General features: G+C 36.7%; 1 protein-coding gene across 1 annotated transcript in view; it reads right to left on the reverse strand.

The window, feature by feature from the left end:
• The window catches only part of LOC117335230 (serine/threonine-protein kinase ATR-like), a 136,551-nt gene that overhangs the window by 109,490 nt on the left and 5,599 nt on the right, over positions 1 to 21,462 (reverse strand). Inside the window, exons 7-19 of the mRNA XM_033895220.1 lie at positions 17,945 to 18,030; positions 16,264 to 16,378; positions 15,345 to 15,478; positions 14,374 to 14,689; positions 12,748 to 12,878; positions 12,160 to 12,271; positions 11,402 to 11,481; positions 10,883 to 11,049; positions 10,043 to 10,110; positions 9,187 to 9,268; positions 8,370 to 8,464; positions 7,992 to 8,095; positions 5,394 to 5,489 (exon numbers count right to left, since the gene is read on the reverse strand). Coding sequence (XP_033751111.1) covers positions 5,394 to 5,489; positions 7,992 to 8,095; positions 8,370 to 8,464; positions 9,187 to 9,268; positions 10,043 to 10,110; positions 10,883 to 11,049; positions 11,402 to 11,481; positions 12,160 to 12,271; positions 12,748 to 12,878; positions 14,374 to 14,689; positions 15,345 to 15,478; positions 16,264 to 16,378; positions 17,945 to 18,030 — 1,586 coding nt within the window. The remainder of the gene's footprint in view (positions 1 to 5,393; positions 5,490 to 7,991; positions 8,096 to 8,369; positions 8,465 to 9,186; positions 9,269 to 10,042; positions 10,111 to 10,882; positions 11,050 to 11,401; positions 11,482 to 12,159; positions 12,272 to 12,747; positions 12,879 to 14,373; positions 14,690 to 15,344; positions 15,479 to 16,263; positions 16,379 to 17,944; positions 18,031 to 21,462) is intronic.

The following is a 21,462-nucleotide window of genomic DNA, read 5'->3' on the forward strand; positions in this document are numbered from 1 at the left end:
TACCCCTAAACAAATGAGCCCGAAACAAGTAAAAAGACATGTAATAAATATAAATATTATAAGTAAACACATATAATAAAACAACATATACACATGAAAAGTACAGGCAATCAAAACAAAACAACAGTATATAAATATTAAAAGGTAATTATAATATAATATAAACAATTATACACAAACCACAGTAAAGAAAACTGCAAATTATCAAAGGTGGAGGTGGGGCGGATGGTGGATGATGAATAAAACACTGCTGCTACAAATAATCACGCTGCTTGAAAATGAATGCAGGTGGCGCTATCCCCTGACGTATTTCCATTGGTCAAGAACATCACGTGATCAAAGGCGCGAGGTTAGAAATAGATATTTACTAACATGAAGACTGTGACGGGGTTTTTAAATGTTGTGTACAAACAACTATTTAGTAAACAAAATATCATTTTATACACAACACACCAAAACAGTATGAAAGTCAAAAATTTATTGAATGGAACCAATAACTTGTTCAGGCTCATATTAAATATTATCTAAAGGTTTTGGCATTCTTAGGGGCTGCTCATTCTTACAACTAAATAACATCAACTAACAATATTACATAATAAATTTTTACTCGCTACTCAAAAGATACACCTAAACAATTAAGATACTAATTATACTATAGGGGCATGCAACCCCCAAGCTAGAGCGATCATAGCTTAGCTAGCTATGACTAATAGAGAGGAGAGAAACCTAGCTTGAGCGACCTCAAGCCACAGAGTAAGCAGTTGGTAGCTAAAAAGCAGGCAGTTCTGCTAAGACTGTTTCAGATGGGGCGACCCCCGAGCTTGGGCGATCCCAAGCATATCATCTACATAAGAAATAAATACACAAAATATGATATAATGAATTGGGGGCAAGAAATTCCCCGAATTTAAAAGGCCAAAACGAAGAGGTTACAATAAAGTAACCGAATGAGAGCCCCCAAGAAAGAAATTATGTGCAAGAAGGATATCACAATGTAATATTTTTAAGAGTGTAGATAAAGTGAATCGATGATGAACTAGAAAATTATTGATTATAATCAGTACAACTAAGCACAAATTTGCCTATAGAAATTAATGCACCGTATTACATATATACACACATAATTATCATATGCTCTAAAATGAGACATTAAGAAGTTAAATGTGGTCAGTGGCACAGTAACTGGTATAAAGCTTGCAGATAAACCAAGTAATGACAAGAGTTCAAATGATTGAAAGGTTATATCACGTATGGAATAAAGCTGAAAAAGAGAGGAAAAACATACCTAATACTATAAAGTGAGATAGTATTTAAAGGAGCACTAGATTCTGCGTCTGTGAATGAGACAGATGCAAGAACTACATCCTTCTGATGGAGGTCTAATTAAGGAAACAGTGCCAATGATAAAGTGTTAAGGATGATAATTAGGTACTGGGAACGCACCCTGAAGATGTAAGAGGATAACAAGCTCCGTATGTCAACTATATCTACTAATAATAGACAAAGAAAGGGTTGCAGATGTCCTAAGAAAGTCAACAAACTGGTTGCCAAGACGAAGGAACTTACATACACAGAACAGGTAGCTATAATGAACCTGCCAACACTCAAACTGATTACGATGCATAAAAGGAGATACGATTAAAGTTATAAGTACTTAATGCAATAAGGATACTGAATGTAGTACAGGGCTTATACAGCTAACTTAAATAAACAAGATGTGAGTATTCCGAGAAACACCCAGAGAAGAGACTTGACTCTGTCGGACTCCAGAGAAGCAGCTTGACTCCAGGTATTTCACAGTGAAGAAAGAAATTGAGTACTCAAAACTAAAGAAGGGGCTTGACTCTACTGAACAGCAGAAATACAATAAGGATACTGAATGGTGTACAGGGCTTAAACAGCTAACTTAAATTAACAAGACTTGAGTATTTGGAGAAACACCCAGAGAAGAAACTTGGCTCTGATGAACTCCAGAGAAGCAACTTGACTCCAGGTATTTCACGGTGAAGAAAGAAAATGGAGTACTCGAAACTTATAGAAGGAGCTTGACTCTACTGAACCGCAGAGAAGCAACTTGACTCTAAAATGCCTGACTTAGAGAAGAAGCTTGACTCTACTTGACAGCAGAGAAGCAACTTGACTCTAAAATGCTTGACTTAGAGAAGAAGCTTGACTCTACTTGACAGCAGAGAAGCAACTTGACTCTAAAATGCCTGACTTAGAGAAGAAGCTTGACTCTACTTGACAGCAGAGAAGCAACTTGACTCTAAATCATTCATACTGAAAGGTCCTACTAGAGAAGAAGCTTGACCCTACTGAGCCATAGAGAAGCGACTTGACTCTAGTACCCCTGTAGTGACAAACTTGACTCCTATGTGCTACTGAGAATACCCTTGGCTCAGAGTCGCAGTGACTCATGAGAAGAGACTTGACTCGCAGACACAGCTGAGAAGACCCTTGACTCTTGAGTTGTGATTACTCATGAGAAGAGTTTTGACTCATGATTGGAGAAGCGATGACATGACTGCATAAACTAACGAATCAAAACACAGCGAAGTAGTAGCTGGTGGCATGACAAACTTGACTCCTAAGTGCTACTGAGAAGACCCTTGGCTCTGAGTCTCAGTGACTCGTGAGAAGAGACTTGACTCGCAGACACAGCTGAGAAGAGTTTTGACTCCGAGTGTGATTACTCATGAGAAGAGTTTTGACTCATGATTGGAGAAGCAAGACCTGACTACGTAAGCTAACGAATCAAAACACAGCGAAGTAGTAGGTAGCTAGTGCGGGACACTCTTGACTAAGTGCTACTGAGAAGACTACATACTTTGAGTCGCAGTGACTCATGAGAAGAGACTTGACTCGCAGACACAGCTGAGAAAACCCTTGACTCTTGAGTTGTGATTACTCATGAGAAGAGTTTTGACTCATGATTGGAGAAGCGATGACATGACTGCATAAACTAACGAATCAAAACACAGCGAAGTAGTAGCTGGTGGCATGACAAACTTGACTCCTAAGTGCTACTGAGAAGACCCTTGGCTCTGAGTCTCAGTGACTCGTGAGAAGAGACTTGACTCGCAGACACAGCTGAGAAGAGTTTTGACTCCGAGTGTGATTACTCATGAGAAGAGTTTTGACTCATGATTGGAGAAGCAAGACCTGACTACGTAAGCTAACGAATCAAAACACAGCGAAGTAGTAGGTAGCTAGTGCGGGACACTCTTGACTAAGTGCTACTGAGAAGACTACATACTTTGAGTCGCAGTGACTCATGAGAAGAGACTTGACTCGCAGACACAGCTGAGAAAACCCTTGACTCTTGAGTTGTGATTACTCATGAGAAGAGTTTTGACTCATGATTGGAGAAGCGATGACATGACTGCATAAACTAACGAATCAAAACACAGCGAAGTAGTAGCTGGTGGCATGACAAACTTGACTCCTAAGTGCTACTGAGAAGACCCTTGGCTCTGAGTCTCAGTGACTCGTGAGAAGAAACTTGACTCGCAGACACAGCTGAGAAGACCCTTGACTTCGAGTTATGACAACTCAAGAGAAGAGTGACTTGATTGTGGTTGAAGACATGACCTGATTACCCACAAAATAAACAAATAAAACATGGCATAGGTTGGTGGCTATTGTAAGGAAAAACTTCACTTCTTATGGCTGCTGAGAAGATCCTAGACTTTAAGTTGTGATTACTCATGAGATGAGTGACTTGACTCGTAATAGAAGAGGCTTGATCTGACTGATAACTAATTAAACCTAGTACATGATAATAACAATCTAGTAACAGACTAAATAAAGTGAGGAAGAAACATCATCTCTATATATATCTATGACAAAGCTCTCCTTAACAGTTGCATAATATATTCCGCACAAGTATAAACAAGAATCTGTGACAAGTACAAGGAAAACAATAATGCTAGATACAGATAAAAGGTGTGACAGCTATGCCGTAAACCAATTATTTAGAAATATCTGTGACAAGTACATAGAAAACAGTAACGCTAGATACAGATAGAAGGTGTGAACGCGAAGATATAAATGTTTACTAGAGTAACAAGTATCGAGAATGCTCCTCTGATATCCACGCTGTAACAAAAGTCTGGTCAGGTACAACAAGTCAAAATAGACAGATTGATGAGTAATCTCACCGCTGAAAAGTCCAAGACAACTGAGTTGGATGCATAGTAAGCTGATGCTACGATTTCCACTTTATCTGCATGTCGCTATCATCGGGAGATGGAAACGCATAATGTAGTTCGGTGAGTTTCCGAGTCGTCTGTATGTAGTTATCAAAGTTGTTCGTTGATTATCCGAGGAGTCTGCATGTCGTAATCGTCGGGAGATTGAAATTCCGACTAGTTAAGTTGTTCGGTTAGTTCCGAGTACACTGCATGTCGTAATATCGCGAGATGGAAATCTAGACTAATAATGTTGTACGTGTAGTTCCTTAATTATTTTTCCTTAAATCAGATATTTACCCCTACAAAATTAACCGTAAACGCCAAAGAAGACGATGCAATGCCCTACAGTGTTCGACAAGACATGGGCGCTGCCATCTTGAATCCCGCACGGAATCCTGGGATCGCGCACCAAGCTGCTGGTAGTGACGCGTTCCTGACCTGCTTGGCCGCCATGTTAGATGACCCGAGACGGTTTACAAACTGATGTCTTTCGATTTCCACTAGCACGAATAAGTCACACACAAAGTTAGATCCCGATAGCAAAGAAAACACATTGTGGTTGCATAAAGACTGTTAGGATCCAAATAGGAAATACACAGCTCGATGACGAATGACATTCGTCAATGTAAACTAAAGGAAATGTCCTCGACACACGTCGATAAAAATGTAAACAAACACAACACACGTGTGTTATTGGTGTGTACTTCACTGTCGTAGGAGACGACAACTCCAGGCAAAACACTCGTAAGTTCAAAAGTCAATAGGAGTTGTTGCGACGAAAGTAAACAATAGGAGAAAATAATGATGAATAAAACACTGCTGCTACAAATAATCACGCTGCTTGAAAATGAATGCAGGTGGCGCTATCCCCTGACGTATTTCCATTGGTCAAGAACATCACGTGATCAAAGGCGCGAGGTTAGAAATAGATATTTACTAACATGAAGACTGTGACGGGGTTTTTAAATGTTGTGTACAAACAACTATTTAGTAAACAAAATATCATTTTAACCAGACAACTGGTTCATTACACATGTCCAATGTTTTACTTGACAACTGGTTCATTACACATGTCCAATGTTTAACCAGACAACTGGTTCACTATACATATCCAATGTTTAACCAGACAACTGGTTCATTACACATGTCCAATATTTGTTACCTGATAACTAGTTATCTTCACATGTCCAAATGTTTTACCTGACAATGCTTTTCCTGCAAACAACACACGCCAGCTTTCCCACAGTATCCGCCATGGTTTTCTGTATTTCTGGGTCTTTGTCATCCACCTGGGCACTATAAAGTTATAATCAATCATATATTACTATTATACCATGTATGATAACATCAGTATAACTATACCATGTATGATAACATCAGTATAACTATACCATGTATGATAACATCAGTATAACTATACCATGTATGATAACATTAGTATAACTATACCATGTATAACATTAGTATAACTATACCATGTATGATAACATCAGTATAACTATACCATGTATGATAACATTAGTATAACTATACCATGTATGATAACATTAGTATAACTATACCATGTATGATAACATCAGTATAACTATACCATGTATAACATCAGTATAACTATACCATGTATAACATCAGTATAACTATACCATGTATAACATCAGTATAACTATACCATGTATGATAACATCAGTATAACTATACCATGTATAACATCAGTATAACTATACCATGTATGATAACATCAGTATAACTATACCATGTATAACATTAGTATAACTATACCATGTATAACATCAGTATAACTATACCATGTATAACATTAGTATAACTATACCATGTATGATAACATCAGTATAACTATACCATGTATGACATTAGTATAACTATACCATGTATAACATTAGTATAACTATACCATGTATAACATCAGTATAACTATACCATGTATGATAACATCAGTATAACTATACCATGTATGATAACATTAGTATAACTATACCATGTATAACATTAGTATAACTATACCATGTATAACATCAGTATAACTATACCATGTATGATAACATCAGTATAACTATACCATGTATAACATTAGTATAACTATACCATGTATGATAACATCAGTATAACTATACCATGTATAACATCAGTATAACTATACCATGTATGATAACATTAGTATAACTATACCATGTATAACATCAGTATAACTATACCATGTATGATAACATCAGTATAACTATACCATGTATAACATTAGTATAACTATACCATGTATAACATCAGTATAACTATACCATGTATGATAACATCAGTATAACTATACCATGTATAACATCAGTATAACTATACCATGTATGACATCAGTATAACTATACCATGTATGACAACATCAGTATAACTATACCATGTATAACATCAGTATAACTATACCATGTATAACATTAGTATAACTATACCATGTATAACATCAGTATAACTATACCATATATGATAACATCAGTATAACTATACCATGTATAACATCAGTATAACTATACCATGTATGACAAAATCAGTATAACTATACCATATATGATAACATCAGTATAACTATACCATGTATGATAACATCAGTATAACTATACCATGTATGATAACATCAGTATAACTATACCATGTATAACATCAGTATAACTATACCATGTATAACATCAGTATAAATATAACATGTATGATAACATAAGTATAACTATACCATGTATGATAACATGTTATTTTAAACTTTGGTGAATAATTATCAATACTAGTGAATGGGGAATAATTTGACTAACAAATACATGTCCTGAAGGCCACTTCTAAAATCATACATGGTTTGATAAGGCCACTTCTAAAATCATACATGGTTTGATAAGGCCACTTCTAAAATCATACATGGTTTGATAAGGCCACTTCTAAAATCATATAAGTGATCACACAAAGTTTGAGTTGGAGTTTTCAGTAGTTTCAGATAAAACAGGTGCCATTATTTTACGCTTCTGTTAGATGCTGAACTGGGGACATCTGAATTACCAAAGTAACACTCTAACGAATCAACTTCAGAGAAATTCTCGACCCCAGGCGAGTCACTAAGAAGCAGCCTCTCTAATGTAATAAACAAACACAAAGTTTGGCAGAACTGTTACTAATCTAGAGCTAGCAGTTTGTATACCTTGGCTCTCTGACACCCAACACATCCAGCACTATTACCTAAATGTTGTCAACACTTACTGTATCAGTTCGTAGACCAGGTGGTCTGCGTTGGGTCAACACTTACTGTATCAGTTCGTAGACCAGGTGGTCTGCGTTGGGTCAACACTTACTGTATCAGTTCGTAGACCAGGTGGTCTGCGTTGGGTCAACGCTTACTGTATCAGTTCGTAGACCAGGTGGTCTGCGTTGGGTCAACGCTTACTGTATCAGTTCGTAGACCAGGTGGTCTGCGTTGGGTCAACGCTTACTGTATCAGTTCGTAGACCAGGTGGTCTGCGTTGGGTCAACGCTTACTGTATCAGTTCGTAGACCAGGTGGTCTGCGTTGGGTCAACGCTTACTGTATCAGTTCGTAGACCAGGTGGTCTGCGTTGGGTCAACGCTTACTGTATCAGTTCGTAGACCAGGTGGTCTGCGTTGGGTCAACGCTTACTGTATCAGTTCGTAGACCAGGTGGTCTGCGTTGGGTCAACACTTACTGTATCAGTTCGTAGACCAGGTGGTCTGCGTTGGGTCAACACTTACTGTATCAGTTCGTAGACCAGGTGGTCTGCGTTGGGTTAACACTTACTGTATCAATTCGTAGACCAGGTGGTTTGCGTTGGGTCCCAAGTGATGCAGGAGTAAGGGGAAAGTGGTCAGAGCTGATTGTCGCATTTTGGACTGACCGTCTGCCTACAAATGTAGATATCATCGTTCAATACAAAGAATTCAGCAGGAACATTTACAGCTTTAGACCTACAAATGTAGCCATCACTATTCAAAAATGAGAATTTAGCAGAAATATTACAGCTTTAGACTTGACAAGTCCTCTACAAATGTAGCTATCACTGTTCAATACAAAGAATTTAGCAGAAATATTGCAGCTTTAGACTAACTGCCCCCCTTCACACCCTCTAAACTGCTCCCCACAATAAACCACCTGAACTAAACTTATTGAGGTACTCACAAAGGCTTGTCTGAAGACATGTACTCTCCACTTTGGGGCAACATCTTTTGGCAGAAAGGATAAAACTCGCAGACTCTCCAACTTCACAGCATCATCTGAGAAGTAAAAACGAAAACGATAAAACTCGCACTCTCTCCAACTTCACAGCATCATCTGAGAAGTAAAAGGATGAAACTAGTAGACTCCAACTTCACAACATCATCTGAGAAGTAAAAGAGAACTGTAAAGCTTGATTACCAGTCTGAATATCTGCTACTGCTGTTTTGCTTATCTCCATTGATAAAGATTGATTAGAAATAATTCCCTTAAGAAGGAGTATAAGATCATCTACAATTTGTCCATTACTCAAACTGAGTTAGAAATGGAGCTCAATGAACCACACCATCACAGAGTAGATTTTCACCCAAAATTGTCGAGAGCCAAACAATCCGAAATTTGAAAGAATTAATTTGTTCTCTCTCCAGAATTAGATTTACTCTGAAGTGGAAGGGACGCAGGGGAAATTTTTTATCTAGAATCAGACGTATTTTAGCTTTGTTTTAATTTGCTTAACGTCCTATTAACAGCCAGGGTTAATTAAGGACGTGCCAGGTTTTGATTGTGGAGGAAACCCGGAGTACTCAGAGAAAAACCACCAACCTACAGTCAGTACCAGGCAACTGTCCCACGCAAGTTTCGAACCCATAACCCAGAGGTGGAGGGCTAGTGATAAAGTGTCAGAACACCTTAAAAACTCGGCCACCGCAGCCCCTGTATTTTAACTCCACATCCAAGACAAATTTTTAGAATTATTAATTAAACATGATGTGGACCTCACCTATGTTTTCCGAGAGCTGTTGACTCAGTTTGACCACCTGTCTAGTGTTGGTCATCTTCATGTCCATACAAGATGGATCGTTCTTAAACGAGAAAATCATGTAAAAAATAGATTAATATATCTGTATGTGCGTTTCTGTAAACATGCTTAATTAGACGCATTTAAATTTTAGCACAAAACTAAATTAAAATAGATCAGCAGAATCAGAAGAATGATTGGCATAGAAACCGATGTAGATAAACTACACTTAACGCAATCATAATTTAGCGGGATGCTTCCAGAGCGAAAAAAACTAAAATATGTACATTTACAGTATATGCATAAAATTTCGCTATTTTCATTAAAAAGCACATGTGTTATAACAAAGGTTCAATCCATGTGTCGCTAGGTGTCATCCTCATTATTCCAAGGGGTTATGTTAACTATCCTCAATAAAGTTCAACAGCATGGTAACCACAAGATCCATTTGATGTACGTCATGGGAATAAACTCTCCTTTAATTATGCCTACAGGTGCCAGTGAGTAACTGAGCCAATCGATTTTGACGTTATGTATTCCAGGAGAACCGTCACCGAGTGAACGTAATACTTGACGTTACATATTTACAGGGTACAGGCCCCAAGTGAACGTAATACTTGGCGTGTCCAGGGCTTTTTCTCACTGGTTTGGGAAAGGGCTTTTTGGTATCATTTTGGGAAGAAAATTGGTGAATTGGGAAAGATTTTTTCAGGAGTAAACTGTAAATTTTGGGAATTTGGCTTAAATATGAAATAATTTCAATTGGGAAAGGGGCCCATTAACAGCCCCAAAAAGCCCCCAGAAAAAGCCCTGGTGTCTATTAGAGCTCTAGACTTACTGGTATCCAGGTAAGGGATGAAATCCAACATATGGTTGTCATGTCTTGAGGATCAATGTCCCCAGCATCTGTATCCACACAATAAAACACATTACAAACATGGGCCAAGGTCACATGATTAGATTTTAAAGTTATTGAGAATGCCTGTGAAACATGTATGCTCCTGCTCCTAATTTGATACAAATGGTCCGAGCTAAATGCTAAATTTAACCAAAAGTTAAAAACATGTCAAAAACTGAAAACAAAAAATTTCCAATCTATTTGCAAATCCATGATGTTCGATATTAAAGGAAATTTCATGCAAAATATGGGTGAATTAAGAATTCAACAAAACTTCTTAACCAGAAAGACTGATGCTAAAAGTCTCTGACCACTTCATGTCTTGTTCATTTGATCTCTGGGTTTATCACCCCATAAAAACAGCCCAGTTCATTTTGAGGCAGGGTTTCCTTGTAGTAGTTGGTGACTACCTCATCGAACAACATATGAGAGCCATGTCTCATGCCATTCAGAGCAATTAGGGTAATGTGTCTTGTCAAAGACACAACCATGACAGCACAGACCTGCCAGTTTATTAGTTTCTCAAGATACACAAACTGACATAGGTAGGGAGTATCCAACCTCTAATCTCGGATCTTCATCTGAGATTACGTGGACAGCGCTCTAACAGACTGAATTATCACGGCCCCCTCCAAACAGTGGCAAAGGCATAATCGTAATACATCAAATGTGAATAATGATTTAATCATATTCATACGCTGCATACAGAAGTAAGAACTAGACACTATACACAGCTCAAGTTGCCCCAAATAAAGATTTAAGAAGGGAATTCTACATTACCATAATGACCAAGCAGCGTGGCAAACATTTGTAAGATAGTGACAAGCATTTCATTGGTGGATTTCAAGGACCAATCAGAACACAGATGCAGGGCAGTGGCGGCAGTTGACACTACCTCCTGGCATGTTGACAGGGGCAACCAGTGATGAAATGATGTCCGTCCCAATCTGTAATTTAAAACAAGTAAATTGTGGAATTCATACCCCTGCTTTCCTGACTTATTGTAGGCAAACCTTTTTGAGTAAACATGCCATTATAGCTGGACAGAATAAATTTGACCTGGTGCGACTCTTGATAAATCAGACTTACTTTGACCTGGTGCGACTCTTGATAAATCGGACTTACTTTGACCTGGTGCGACTCTTGATAAATCAGACTTACTTTGACCTGGTGCGACTCTTGATAAATCGGACTTACTTTGACCTAGTGCGACTCTTGGTAAATCAGACTTACTTTGACCTGGTGCGACTGATAAATCAGACTTACTTTGACCTGGTGCGACTGATAAATCAGACTTACTTTGACCTGATGCGACTCTGATGAAGGCATGTGATCAGTACAGTCACACAGACACACACTCCCTCCATGTTCTCTAAAACCTGTTCATTAAATATAGAAACAGCATCACCATCAGAAACATCCTTCCTCCATCCTCCTTTAATATATCTGTAACAGTACTCAGTTGTTGGTAGTACATTGTTGATACTTTCAAACTGAAGTATGGAAGCACCCTGTTTACATTATAGACATGTGTAGAATTTAATACTGATGCATTGCAAAACAAATATCAAATATCACAGAACGTTTAATTCTCAAAATTCACCCTAAAAATCACCCTTTCTAACAGGTGAGAAGAAACAACATCTGATTTATGATATAATTCATTCCATTTTGGCTATAAACTAATTTGTAAATCAATTGGAGAAGCAGTAAAGGTTTTATACCAATTTCTCAATATCTAAGGTTTTTAACCCAAAACTACAGGTAAAAATTAAAATTCATGTAATCTGTAGGGTTGCTGGACCATAAATTCTGGATGATAACATTCCATAAATACTGTGTTGAGATGCCCACTATGTGATCGTATATATACCAAGTTTGGAAGATCGAAAAACAAACCTTTAACATGAAATGTTGATGCCGATTTGCCTACTGGCGTCATTGGCACAAAAGTAATACCACATTCTCATTTAACTGCGCCATCGCAGGGGAGACAAAAACAGCATCAACTGACCAAAGGAAATTTATGTTAAATATATAAACAGGAAAGCGATTACCTTGTCCCCTCCTTCTGTCACCATGGTAACAAGGGAAGCTAATTTAGTGTTGACCATCCGGTGACGCTTGGTCAGTTTGACACGTCCATCCTTATTTAATGTCTCTGCCTTCCTGCAAACAAAAGTGATGTTCTCAGTGTTCAACAGTACTGTAACAGAAGGGAACTTATGTTTACAGTGACGTCATAGGATTTACTGTAATCCTGTAATGGGCTGGGGGGATATGAAGGGTTGGGTTTCAGGGTTTTATAGCAGTAAGCTGGGGGGATATGAAGGGTTGGGTTTCAGGGTTTTATAGCAGTAAGCTGGGGGGATATGAAGGGTTGGGTTTCAGGGTTTTATAGCAGTAAGCTGGGGGGATATGAAGGGTTGGGTTTCAGGGTTTTATAGCAGTAAGCTGGGGGGATATGAAGGGTTGGGTTTCAGGGTTTTATAGCAGTAAGCTGGGGGGATATGAAGAGTTTGGTTTATTACAGAGATTGAACAGCATTTAAAGAATTCTTATAGAACAGAAATAGACATAGGAGTGTTTATAACCAGGAATGGGTTTAATTCAGTAGTATTTCGACTGGATTAAAGAAGCGTCACCTTTTACGTTGTCCATGTTGAGAAGGTTGGTCATCTTCTTGACCAGAAGACATTCTCTCGGTCACAGACTCAACACTCTGGACATTGGCTTCTTCAATCATAATAGATTTGACCAATGGGGAAACCACAAACTGACAGAAAGGAAAGCAAACAAAATTTTAAATTCTAAATCAGCTTTGAATTTTCAATAAAAGGAAACTTTCAAAATGTTTTCTTGCTTAAAATCATAATTATAAAATTGCAAAAGAGACTTGGAATTTCAGAAATGACAAAATAACTGACTGACTGCTGTTTGTATTTCTTTTTGAATAATCCGAGATTAATCTTTTTGTTAATTACTCTAACGTCCAAAGCTATTTCATGTGTACCGGACAGCATGATATTAGTTTAATCTTTTTCAATGCCACTGTTAGGAATCGAACCCGGGACCTCTGGATAACTAATCTTACTCAACCTATTGAGCTAAAGATAAAATCTCTCGCAGAGCATGTGGACAATACGGCTGGTATTTACCAGGGTTACATACTCCACCTCCAGGGAAGATATTGTCCTCGAGTTTCCAGGGGTTTCAACAATGCTTTCACAAATAACATAAAGTAAAATTCCCGAGTCCCTACCTGGGTATCAATGCAACAGAGAGCATGATAAATAAAATTCATTTCAAAGCCTACATTGGAGATTGAACCCCGGACCTTTAGATCTGGGTAACTATATGCTTACGCTCAACCAATCAAGCTAAATAGAAGTTGTATTTAGCCGGCGGTGTGTTGCGACTGGTATTTATGTTATCATGGTCACTGCAGTGTTTTAGACGTTTCGGCTGTACTAATATACAGCCAAATAAAATTGGTTCTTGAGCCAAGAGTCCGAGATGAAGGAGTGAGTAAATTAACATTTTATATGTGAAAACAAAGAGATGTGGGCATGCTTTTTTCTACACATTCTTATATGAGATGAAGGAATTTAATTTTACTTCGAAGCATTTAAGAGAGTGCCTGAGAACCAAGAATTTTTTTCACACATGTGGGTACTGCATAATAAGGATTGAGTATTAATACAAAGCCAATGTTCTATCATACATGTACATCATGTTGGAGATATCAAACCAGTTTTTAACGTAATGTATCAGATTTTGTTTAATTTACATTCGAGACACACCCCGAAATTTTGTCTGTGTCAGTATCCGTACTCGGTGTCACTGTACTATCATACATGTACATCATGTTTGAGATATCAAACCAGTTTTTAACGTAATGTATCAGATTTTGTTTAATTTACATTCGAGACACACCCCGAAATTTTGTCTGTGTCAGTATCCGTACTCGGTGTCACTGTACTATCATACATGTACATCATGTTGGAGATATCAAACCAGTTTTTAACGTAATGTATCAGATTTTGTTTAATTTACATTCGAGACACACCCCGAAATTTTGTCTGTGTCAGTATCCGTACTCGGTGTCGGGCAAAATGGGACATGTTAATTCACAGGCTTTCTTCATTTTGGTTAACATTTCAAGTAATGAATATTATAACCGATTTATTCATTGTGTGTGATAGTCTATCAAAAATATGGTAATCATCTCCAGTACTAACATGAACATAACAAATACATAAAAAGTTTACCTGGAGATTCTGAAGCTGACTACAGTGATTTAACAACGTAGTAAACATATTGGTGACAAGCGGACTGAAGATGTTTCCACACAGAGTCGATTGTGGTACCGTGTCAAGTATGTAGCTTATCATATCCGCTACACCCTGTCGTAATCTGTAAGTCTGGAGTAAGGTCAGACCCTTCGTGGTCAGGATCACAGAAATCTTGGCCAGAAGATACTGCATTTGAGACACGGACAGACTAACAGGCTGTAGTGTGCCTGTATCAGCACGGATAATTCCCTGGAGTACTGTAGCTAGATTCTCTTCCACCTTGACCACCCACCTAAAAAGGAGAAGCATTTTACATTTAGTCAAATACATAATCAAAATGTGTTGAATTCAATGGGATCAAACATTATGCTACCTATACATTTTGAAAAAACTGAAATTGATAAATGTTTCAAAATCTCCACATTTAGTCAAAATGTACCCTTTCTTCAGGAAAGTGGAGTGACAGGATGGAATGTTTCTGTCCAGAAGAACTGGCGTAAGTGTAATGACTTGGTCTTTTAGTCGCATATGGTATGCGGTATCTTAGATTTGTTATCATTTAATACATGGCATTCATTTAAAACACAGTCAACTCAAAATAAACTTTTAATGTTGATGTGATTGAAAAGCAATTTTTCACCTTTGTCAATTTATGGCTGAATAGCTTCATATCCTATTATCACAAAGACAGTAAGTGTTATATTGTGAAAGACCAATGCCTACTTGATGAGAGACAACTTAAAGGCCGCTTTACAGTGCTATCCCACTGAAATGTCATGCCTCAGACACACAGACATCTCTCCCAGTTTGTTATACTACCACTCGAATAGGTCAGTTAGGTTTCCTGTGCATTCCTTTCATGTTTTTCACCAGGATATTAAGAGTTTATTGTGGATATCCTCACATTGAGCAGGTATCATGGGCATTTCTGATAATGCACTACTTACTTTTCCTCACCCCCTTGACAGCCAGCGCACATGAGATCTAACACTGCGACTGAGCATGACAGGAAGTAGTCAATGACGTTGAGTGTTGGGAGACCAGTGTGCTGCAACATCTCGCTCATCACAAAGAGTGAACTCTGAAGGAGAAATAGGTCGAGTAAATAAAACGAAGAAATATGTCGAGGTAAATCAACAGGAGATATCTACAACTTACAGCCTTGAAGTCAAGGTCACAAATCTACTACTTACAGTCTAGAGTTCAAGGTCACTAATCAATTACTTTGTATTGAGGTCAAGGTCACTAATCTACTACTTACAGCATTGAGGTAAAGGTTGCTATTCTAGTACTAAGTCTCAAGGTCAAGGTCACTTATCTACTTCTTAAAGCTAAGAGGTCAAGGTCACTAATCTATTACAAACAGCCTTTGAGATCAAGGTCACTAATCTACTACTTACAGCCTTAAAGTCAGGTCCCTAATATGCTATCTAGTCTTGAGGTCAAGGTCACTTATATACTTCTTACACCTAAGAGGTCAAGGTCACTAATCTACTACTTACAGCTAAGAAGTCAGGGTCATTAATCTACAACTTACAGCCTTAAAGTCAAGGTCCCTAATATAAGGTTACTAATCTACTACTTACAGCCTTGAGGTCAAGGTTACTAATCTACTACTTACAGCCTTGAGGTCAAGATTACTAATCTACTACTTACAGCCTTGAGGTCAAGATTACTAATCTGCTACTTACAGCCTTGAGGTCAAGGTTACTAATCTACTACTTACAGCCTTGAGGTCAAGGTTACTAATCTACTACTTTCAGACTTCAGGTCAAGGTCACTTATCTACTACTTACAGTCTTGAGGTCAAGGTTACTAATCTACTTCTTACAGCATTGAGGTCAAGGCCACTGATCTAATACTTACAGCCTTAAGGTCAAGGTTGCCATTCTCTACAGCCCAGCACATACAGCCCCACACTGCTGGCAGAAGGCTGTGGGTCACCATCCCCACGTCCTCGACCACAAGGCCCAGTAACTCCCTACAGCAAACAAACCACATTTCATATATATATTCAATCTTTACTGTACGTGATAATAGTCTCTCAGTTATAACTTCATGTTTGATGTCTGCATCCTTTATAAGCAATGATGGCTTACTCACTAATTTGTGATCCCATCCTAGGTTCAATTTAATTTGGGATCCCATCCTAGTTTTAATTTAATTTGTGGTCCCATCCTAGGTTTAATTTGTGATCCCATCCTTGGTTTAATTTGGGATCCAATCCTAGGTTTAATTTGTGATCCCATCCTAGGTTTAATTTGTGATCCCATCCTAGGTTTAATTTAATTTGTGATCCCATCCTAGTTTTAATTTAATTTGTGATCCCATCCTAGTTTTAATTTAATTTGTGATCCCATCCTAGGTTTAATTTTTGATCCTATCCTAGTTTTAATTTAATTTGTGATCCCATCCTAGGTTTAATTTGTGATCCCATCCTAGGTTTAATTTGTGGTCCCATCCTAGGTTTAATTTGTGATCCTATCCTTGGTTTAATTTGTGATCCTATCCTTGGTTTAATTTAATTTGTGATCCTATCCTTGGTTTAATTTGTGATCCTATCCTTGGTTTAATTTGGGATCCCATCCTAGGTTTAATTTGTGATCCTATCCTTGGTTTAATTTGTGATCCTATCCTTGGTTTAATTTGTGATCCCATCCTAGGTTTAATTTGTGATCCCATCCTAGTTTTAATTTAATTTGTGGTCCCATCCTAGGTTTAATTTGGGATCCCATCCTAGTTTTAATTTAATTTGTGATCCTATCCTAGTTTTAATTTAATTTGTGATCCTATCCTAGTTTTAATTTAATTTGTGATCCTATCCTTGGTTTAATTTGTGATCCCATCCTAGGTTTAATTTGTGATCCTATCCTAGGTTTAATTTGTGATCCCATCCTTGGTTTAATTTGGGATCCCATCCTAGGTTTAATTTGTGATCCTATCCTAGTTTTAATTTAATTTGTGATCCTATCCTAGGTTTAATTTGGGATCCCATCCTTGGTTTAATTTGTGATCCTATCCTAGTTTTAATTTAATTTGTGATCCTATCCTTGGTTTAATTTGTGATCCTATCCTAGGTTTAATTTGGGATCCTATCCTAGGCTTAATTTGGGATCCCATCCTTGGTTTAATTCAATTTGTGATCCTATCCTAGGCTTAATTTGTGGTCCCATCCTTGGTTTAATTTAATTTGGGATCCCATCCTAGGTTTAATTTGTGGTCCCATCCTAGGTTTAATTTGTGATCCTATCCTTGGTTTAATTTGGGATCCCATCCTTGGTTTAATTTGTGATCCCATCCTAGGTTTTATTTGTGATCCCATCCTAGGTTTAATTTGTGATCCCATCCTAGGTTTAATTTGTGATCCCATCCTAGTTTTAATTTAATTTGTGGTCCCATCCTAGGTTTAATTTGGGATCCCATCCTAGGTTTAATCTAATTTGTGATCCCATCCTAGGCTTAATCTAATTTGTGATCCCATCCTACATTTAATGTAATTTGTGATCATATCCAAGGATCAATAAGCTGTGATATGTCTCTGACTTACGTGAGGTTGACTTGGAGAAGTTCACACATTTCTACAGTGGACACCTGTATGGCTGCTGAGGACAGTTTGACACTGGGCGGACTGGACTGTAACAACAATAATATATCATACCGTTAACGGTATAGATACTCTCATATATCATACCGTTAACAGTACAGATACTCTCATATATCATACCCTTAACAGGATAGATACTCTCATATATCATACTGTTAACAGTATAGATACTCTCATATATCATACCCTTAACAGTATAGATACTCTCATATATCATACCCTTAACAGGATAGATACTCTCATATATCATACCCTTAACAGTATAGATACTCTCATATATCATACCCTTAACAGTATAGATACTCTCATATATCATACCGTTAACAGTATAGATACTCTCATATATCATACCGTTAACAGTATAGATACTCTCATATATCATACCCTTAACAGTATAGATACTCTCATATATCATACCGTTACAGTATAGATACTCTCATATATCATACCCTTAACAGTATAGATACTCTCATATATCATACCGTTACAGTATAGATACTCTCATATATCATACCGTTAACGGTATAGATACTCTCATATATCATACCGTTAACAGTATAGATACCGTCATATATCATACCCTTAACAGTATAGATACTCTCATATATCATACCGTTAACAGTATAGATACTCTCATATATCATACCGTTAACAGTATAGATACTCTCATATATCATACCGTTAACAGTATAGATACTCTCATATATCATACCGTTAACAGTATAGATACCGTCATATATCATACCCTTAACAGTATAGATACTCTCATATATCATACCGTTAACAGTATAGATACTCTCATATATCATACCGTTAACAGTATAGATACCGTCATATATCATACCCTTAACAGTATAGATACTCTCATATATCATACCGTTAACAGTATAGATACTCTCATATATCATACCCTTAACAGTATAGATACTCTCATATATCATACTGTTAACAGTATAGATACCGTCATATATCATACCCTTAACAGTATAGATACTCTCATATATCATACTGTTAACAGTATAGATACTCTCATATATCATACCCTTAACGGTATAGATACTCTCATATATCATACCCTTAACAGTATAGATACTCTCATATATCATACCGTTAACAGTATAGATACTCTCATATATCATACCGTTAACAGTATAGATACTCTCATATATCATACCGTTAACAGTATAGATACTCTCATATATCATACCCTTAACAGTATAGATACTCTCATATATCATACCGTTAACAGTATAGATACTCTCATATATCATACTGTTAACAGTATAGATACTCTCATATATCATACTGTTAACAGTATAGATACCGTCATATATCATACCCTTAACAGTATAGATACTCTCATATATCATACTGTTAACAGTATAGATACTCTCATATATCATACCCTTAACAGTATAGATACTCTCATATATCATACCCTTAACAGTATAGATACTCTCATATATCATACCGTTAACAGTATAGATACTCTCATATATCATACCGTTAACAGTATAGATACCGTCATATATCATACCCTTAACAGTATAGATACTCTCATATATCATACCGTTAACAGTATAGATACCGTCATATATCATACCCTTAACAGTATAGATACTCTCATATATCATACCCTTAACAGTATAGATACTCTCATATATCATACTGTTAACAGTATAGATACTCTCATATATCATACCGTTAACAGTATAGATACTCTCATATATCATACTGTTAACAGTATAGATACTCTCATATATCATACCCTTAACAGTATAGATACTCTCATATATCATACCCTTAACAGTATAGATACTCTCATATATCATACCGTTAACAGTATAGATACTCTCATATATCATACCGTTAACAGTATAGATACCGTCATATATCATACCCTTAACAGTATAGATACTCTCATATATCATACCGTTAACAGTATAGATACCGTCATATATCATACCCTTAACAGGATAGATACTCCCATATATCATACCGTTAACAGTATAGATACCGTCATATATCATACCCTTAACAGTATAGATACTCTCATATATCATACCCTTAACAGTATAGATACTCTCATATATCATACCCTTAACAGTATAGATACTCCCATATATCATACCTTTAACAGTATAGATACTCTCATATATCATACCGTTAACAGTATAGATACTCTCATATATCATACCCTTAACAGTATAGATACTCTCATATATCATACTGTTAACAGTATAGATACTCTCATATATCATACCCTTAACAGGATAGATACTCTCATATATCATACACTTAACGGTATAGATACTCTCATATATCATACCCTTAACGGTATAGATACTCTCATATATCATACCGTTAACAGTATAGATACTCTCATATATCATACTGTTAACAGTATAGATACTCTCATATATCATACACTTAACAGTATAGATACTCTCATATATCATACCCTTAACAGTATAGATACTCTCATATATCATACCCTTAACAGTATAGATACTCTCATATATCATACCCTTAACAGTATAGATACTCTCATATATCATACCGTTAACAGTATAGATACTCTCATATATCATACCCTTAACAGTATAGATACTCTCATATATCATACCCTTAACAGTATAGATACTCTCATATATCATACCCTTAACAGTATAGATACTCTCATATATCATACCCTTAACAGTATAGATACTCTCATATATCATACCCTTAACAGTATAGATACTCTCATATATCATACCCTTAACAGTATAGATACTCTCATATATCATACCCTTAACAGTATAGACACTCTCATATATCATACCCTTAACAGTATAGACACTCTCATATATCATACCGTTAACAGTATAGATACTCTCATATATCATACCGTTAACAGTATAGATACTCTCATATATCATACCGTTAACAGTATAGATACTCTCATATATCATACCCTTAACAGTATAGATACTCTCATATATCATACCCTTAACAGTATAGATACTCTCATATATCATACCCTTAACAGTATAGATACTCTCATATATCATACCGTTAACAGTATAGATACTCTCATATATCATACCCTTAACAGTATAGATACTCTCATATATCATACCGTTAACAGTATAGATACTCTCATATATCATACTGTTAACAGTATAGATACTCTCATATATCATACTGTTAACAGTATAGATACTCTCATATATCATACCCTTAACAGTATAGACACTCTCATATATCATACCCTTAACAGTATAGATACTCTCATATATCATACCGTTAACAGTATAGATACTCTCATATATCATACCCTTAACAGTATAGATACTCTCATCTATATATCACCTGTGATTGTGTCACAATGATCTATATATCACCTGATTGTGTCACAATGATCTATATATCACCTGTGATTGTGTCACAATGATCTATATATCACCTGTGATTGTGTC

The sequence above is a fragment of the Pecten maximus genome, chromosome 9, assembly GCF_902652985.1.
Source record: "Pecten maximus chromosome 9, xPecMax1.1, whole genome shotgun sequence".
NCBI classification, from domain to species: Eukaryota; Metazoa; Mollusca; class Bivalvia; order Pectinida; family Pectinidae; genus Pecten; species Pecten maximus.